Here is a 6060-nt window from a genome sequence, read left to right as displayed (position 1 = left end):
TGAGAGGAATCGAATTTCCTTGTCAGTCATGACCGCCTCACTATAGCCTCGGAAAGCCTTCTTTCTCATCAATTGTTGTCCTTTATGGCAGTCTATCCCTCGATCTTGCTCATGATATGATTGGTAACCTGGCAGCCGCCTGCGAAATGATCTCTGCCTGTCATGGGAATAGGTCTTCCTGCACCGAACAAGTCCTCAAATCGGCTTCAGGATAAGGCATGGCAGATCAGCCACTTGCTCTCGACCCACTGCATATCTAATGTGATTTCTCACGGCCTGGCAACAGTCCTGTCTGGCTCACATTCTTGAGGATCACTCGGCCCTCCCACTTCTCACCCTGTAAGGCTATGCTACCTATGCTTAATGATGCTATTCACTGCCTTGGACCAGCCTTTGGAAGCTCTCGCCCTCTGCGTTCTCCTAAATCTTATCCTATTTCTCATGCTGTCTTTCTCTCCCCATTTATCGTGCTGCCTTCTCGTGCCCCTTTTCCGTACTGCCTTTCCTGTACTGGAATCTTCTCGCGCTGTCTTTCTTGTCCTGCCTCTCTGATATTATCTCTCTCTTGTGCTATTTCTCTCACTTACGATGTTATCCTTATGATATCTCTCTTATGCTGTCTCTCTTGTGTTATCTCTCTTGTGCGGTCTCGCTTATACTATCTCTCTTATACTATCTCTTCCTCCTAGTCCCTCTGTTGCTACCTTTTATATACTACGTCATTGATATCGTCTCTCTCCTTAACTTCAATTCTCTCTCTTGCGTTATTTCTCTAGTGTTATCTTAATCTCCCGTGCTGCCTCTCTCTATTATAGTGTCTCTTCCTCTAGTCCCGTACTTATCTCTCCTTTTTACGCTATATCTCTCTCCTATGGTATCTCTTTCTCTTATACTACCTCTCTTTCTTTTACTATCTCTATCTCCCGTACTGCCTGTCTCTCTTATAGTACCTTTCTCTATTGTGTTACCTCTTTCTCTTATAGTGTCTTTCTCTCTCGTGATATCTTAGTCTACTATATTGCCTCTTTCTCTAATACTATCTCTTTCTCTAATGCTATTTCTCTCTCCTGTGCTGCCTCTCTCTCCTGTGCTGCCTCTCTCTCCTGTGCTGCCTCTCTCTCCCGTGCTGCCTCTCTCTCTCGTGCTGCCTCTGTCTCCCGTGCTGCCTTTCTCGTCCACCCCTCTTCCCTTCCTAGCTCCCGCCCCTTTCGATCTCGCCCTATCCCGTAGCCCATGATATTATCCACAACGAATACGGCGAGAGCTAGGCGGGGCGAGCGGTCATAAAGGGCTTTCTTTCCCCTTCAGCCTTGTCAACAAAACTTCTCCTCCACATCCACATCAAAAAAGTCCATTCAAGATGGACCAGCAGTACCACGAGGGTAAGTCTGCCAACCTTTCTTTCATTTCAGTGTTTCTGGACCCCTCAAAATTCTGATCGAGGGCATTGGGCCCCTGGTTCACTGCCTCTGAGGCTTCCACCTCGATCGCGGTATAAAAGGAACCCTCTTCTCCCTCCTCGCAGCTCGATCCTTGGCTACCAGACACCGGTCTCTCGGCCCCAGAGGCCATGGGAGATTGGCCTCCCGTCGCTTTGAGGTGCAAGAAGAGATGCTGACGATGTATATTAGAGGAGCGCAAGCGCCTGGAGTACTACCAGGCGGATAGGGCCAGAATGGCTGGTGCTTACCAGTACGTCCCGTAAGTTCACCCCGAGTCTCACTCAAAATATCCTCTTCTGATGCTAGAAATATAGGCCCGAGGAAGCGTACCCGGCCGAAGCTCTGGCGGACCCCAACGAGATCGAGGGTCCCCGTCTTCACGACAACTACCACGAGGCCGCTCAAGGCGCCCACGAGAATCCGTTCTATGTCGAGCACCTAGGCCAGAACGTCGTGCTTCCCCAGCAAGCCAACAACGCTGTCGAGGGGCCGTTTTCTCAGCAGGGCCAGAATGATGCCATCCAAGCCGAGGATTATGCTCCCATCGACCCCGAGCTCCAGAACCAGGCCATTATTGCCGTTCAGCCGGCCGGAAACGCTCTCAATGAGCCTCACGTTGCTCCCGCAGGCGATTTTGCGCACCCGAATTTCAACGATCTGCTTCCCGATTACATCTATGACTTTCAGACTGGCGCTGCGAACATTCAGCCAGGTCACGCCGGCCAGATCGACAACTTGCTCCAGGACGGCTTCAACATCCCGTACCCTGACTTGGGCCCGATCCCTGCACCCTTCCCCGACTTTGGCGATCCCGCGATGTTCCTTCAAGAGCACGAGCAATGGCAGCATTACAACAACCAGGAATTCGAGCAGTATGGGCAGCAAATGGTCGACATGCAGGCTCAGGGGATACCTTATCAGGACGTACAGCTCCAGTATCGTGAGGAACAGCACAATGAGGGCCAGGAGTATCAGCGGATGCCTTTCCAGCGGTACGCGCAAGACAATGGATATCATATTCATGGACAGGGCCACCACGACCAAGATCTTCACCAGCAGCATGATCGCCATGTCCACCAGAACCACGCATTCGATCAGCCGCAGCAGAAGCAGCACCATCATGACCACAACGAGGATGCCCCTCTTCAGCAAGACGAAGCCCAGGACGCCGCCGCCGCTCCCGACCCGCTCGCACAGGACAATAGCCCTCAGCCGGCCGCCAACGTTCAAGCTCCTCGGGCCAGAAACGGAAGACGGTCCCACAACAGGAACATTGAGTATTGTCAGTTCAACGACGGAACGCCAGACCCTGAACCCGAGCACTATGGCCTGAGAATGGTCTCTCCAAGACCCCCTTGCCGGGAGCTCCCGAGAATGGTGAATGGCGTCCAGAAGGTCGCGATCGAATGTAATCGATGCGACAAAGTTCTTTCGCGTAAGGACGAAATGCGTTGGCATCTTCGCCTTACTCACTACGGCAAAAGATACGGAAAGAAGGGGGTCCACATCGAGAAGGGCCGCCAACAGGCCCTTCTCGATTGCCCCCAGTGATTGTACTTAGGATGGAAGGACTTGGGGATGGTTCTGGAGTTTGTTTGGTAGCTAAATAAAGAAGTGCTTTTCCGTAGACGCTCGTCAGTAGATTTAACGTGACGATTCGTCAGCGAATAAACTAAGCGTGAGCGAGCGATCACAGAAGGGGCCAGAGAGGGTTAAAGTGCTGGCTCAAAGAAAACATCTTATATAATCTATACTAAGATATCCTCTTTTGAAAAGTCTTTCCCGCAAAAATGAGATGCGCTGGCATCTTGGCCGCGACCACTATAAAGAATAAAATTGCGCAGAGGGATTCTATATCGAGATGGACCGCTAGAAGACCCCTTTTCGTTGTCCTCGCGAAAGCAGAAGGAAGATTATGGAGTATTCTGGTGGGATAGAGTCGGTAGTTAATCCAGACGTGCTAACTGGGAAGTCCAGGAGATAGTGACACATTGACCAGGGTCAAGATCAGGTCCTGCTAGAATGCTCTAGAGATGGTTATTGATCCCCTTTGGGCGAACTGGTGTCGAGTACTAGAATGGGCTTGATAGTTGATGAGTGAGCCTTGCTTAAGAAACTCAACAACCTGGAAACTTGACCACTTGATGTACGGATCGTACGGTGGACGCTGCGGGAGAGATGATGAGCTGAGTGAGAACAAAGCACCAAATGCACGAAGCTGGACCAAAGGTTCTAAGTGAGAACAAGGAGCAAGTAATTGACGACTTGAGCTGTAAATGCTTGCCCTTGAGTCGGACTCTAGTCGTGGACTAAGACCAACTCTTCCAACCTTAGGGAATCCCACAGGAAGAGTTGGTATGAGTAGGACTTACTGGGATGTCTAGCCGATGAACGATCGTGTCACATATAAGTAGAAGGTAATTGAAGAGAGTAGAAAGATACAGGAGTTCAGTCAACTGTGTTTGCAAAGAAATCTGTTTGAAAGAATCCAAGAAGTACCATCGGACATATGAGTGTCCCTCAACCTCGGAAGCACATTCTACGTGAGGATTCGATGACGAATAAACAACGCGAGATTGAGCGTTCACAGAGGAGAAAACTACTATGGTTGGGTATATGTAGTCTATAAGGTCTACCCACCTTATAGTGAATGGCGCCCAGAAGGTCGTAATCGAGTGTAATCGATGCGACAAGATTCTTTCGCGCAAAGACGAGATGCGGTGGCACATCTGCATAGTCTATTACGGGCAGTAAGGTATTTAAGTAACTAGTAGGAATTACGAGATATTGCCTTTGAGTAAGGGCAAGAGCAGACCCTGCTTGCCTGCCCCAAGAGCGATTGATTGCATTCGCCGAGTCTGGCGCGTTGGAATCCTTGGAACTTGGCAGGATCGTCTCTAGTGTATGTAGAATCTGACGATAGCTTCCAGCTGAGCCTACGTTTTCTGCACATCTCATCTGCCTCGGTATCAATTGTTGAGAGAGACCAAAAGAGACATCAGAATACTGGAAGAGTTGCTCCAGATATTCAGACAAACGTCAGATTCTTATTCTTGAAGGGGATCAGGGCTAGAATGACAGCATGGTGATAGTACGAAGTCCGATCAATGACACCATCAGTCAACATGCCAACAGACCCCTTGCTCTGTTTGTTGTTCGTCTGGCCAAAGATCAAATCATCCGCGTGCCCCAACTCCATGCCCTGGCGCAGTAGCGCAGCACTCTCCTCGGGGAGGTAATACGCGCCGGTCCTTGCCTTGCCCACGCGTCCGTCGCGGCTGATGACGACAATCCAGGCAAAGTTCATGATGGGGGCGCTCTGGTCGGCCGGCATGTCGATGCCGCCTTCGAGACCGATCCAGTAGTCTGCGTCCTTTTCGACCTCCCGGGCGTTGCGGGCCCGGTTCAGGGCTCCGCGGAGGGTCTCTTCGTCGGTGAGGGGCTGGTCTGGGACGCCGGAGGGGACGCTGACGCCGCGGACGGTGTAGGTTGCGTCTGGGAGGGCTGATTCGAAGCCGAGTTTTGCGGCTTGGACTTTGACTGGGTTTTTGGAGGCTACAATGATTGAGATGGGGGTTGGCATGTTTGCTGTGGTGGTTGGTGTTGTGATATGGAAGAAGGTAAAGCAAATTCTAGGATAATGGTACTGGCTGAAATGCTGAGATTTGTGTTCACAATGGAAACTCAAAAAGATTGTAGTATGCTGGTATGGAATCAACTGAGAATGAGGTTGCTATTGAGTTTCTTATGAGATATCTAGAGTTGAGGCTGAGAAAATGAGTCATCCGGGGAACATCTGGTGGAGCGAATTGCTTTGGTTAGTAGATAGTTGCATTTTCATGAGGCTAAAATGAGTGGATTTTGTACCTTTGAACGCGCAATTGGCAATTGCAGCTTACCTTAAGGTACCTTACTGGAGACGGCGGGCGGGAAGGTCGCCGGCACCCTGGCCGCTGCCAGGCGTTAGGGGAGTGGAGTGGGCCCGAGTATCAAAGTTAAGGGGTAGCACGCTGCACGGGCCTGGGATCCCACAGGGCTGGGCCGATTCAACCCCTAACGTCGGTGGCATTAGATAAGCAAATCTTGGAGCGAGCTGGAGGGGAACCTAACCCGAACCTGAGGAGACAACCCTGGGGCTCTGAGAGATGGGATTTTGGAGGGCCATTTGGAGCATCTGGAGCAATTTGGGGGGCATCCATGTGCTATGAAATCTCACCACTGCGGCGGACTGCGCCAGGGGCCATGCGACAGGTGGCACTACGCCCAAACTGCAGCAACGGGATTGGCGGCAGCAAAATAGCCTCGTCTGACGACCCCTGCGCCGTGGGCCGACCAAATGTCCCCTTACTGCGTAGCTTCCTGAAAGTCTGAAAGATGAACCACCCCCCTGGTCGAACCTGTCGTCCCTCGCCGAATCTCCCCTCCTCGCCGGTGATTATTTGGGGAGGGTTTCTTCCCGGCCCTGGTAAGCTCAGATAACCTAACCAAAAAGCTGCCAGAACGACGCGATCCCGTCCGAGGTTTCGCATCCTCCTTTTTGCGGGAGATTATTTCTTCTCTTCAGTTCTACCCTCCACCGTTTCGTTATTTTCTACCGAATTACTTACCTCTGCGCATA

At 51.2% G+C, this 6060-nt stretch overlaps 2 protein-coding genes across 2 annotated transcripts; one reads left to right on the top strand and one right to left on the bottom strand.

The window, feature by feature from the left end:
- Window positions 1–1360: 1360 nt before the first annotated feature.
- Window positions 1361–2993, top strand: CTAM01_13536 (uncharacterized protein; the record flags this gene model as incomplete). Its single annotated transcript, XM_060529539.1, has 3 exons — window positions 1361–1382; window positions 1632–1701; window positions 1757–2993. 3 exons carry the CDS (start codon window positions 1361–1363, stop codon window positions 2991–2993), a joined length of 1329 nt encoding a protein of 442 aa, XP_060375879.1.
- A 1477-nt stretch (window positions 2994–4470) lies between these two features.
- On the bottom strand, window positions 4471–5025 carry CTAM01_13535 (uncharacterized protein; the record flags this gene model as incomplete). Its single annotated transcript, XM_060529538.1, has 1 exon — window positions 4471–5025. The coding sequence occupies one exon, from the start codon at window positions 5023–5025 to the stop codon at window positions 4471–4473; it is 555 nt and encodes a 184-aa protein (XP_060375878.1).
- Between the last annotated feature and the right edge of the window lie 1035 nt (window positions 5026–6060).

The sequence above is a fragment of the Colletotrichum tamarilloi genome, assembly GCF_030869305.1.
Source record: "Colletotrichum tamarilloi strain Tom-12 chromosome Unknown Scaffold_98.1, whole genome shotgun sequence".
Taxonomy (NCBI): domain Eukaryota; kingdom Fungi; phylum Ascomycota; class Sordariomycetes; order Glomerellales; family Glomerellaceae; genus Colletotrichum; species Colletotrichum tamarilloi.
Note: the sequence above shows the minus strand (reverse complement) of the source record. Positions and strands in the feature narration are given on the sequence as shown.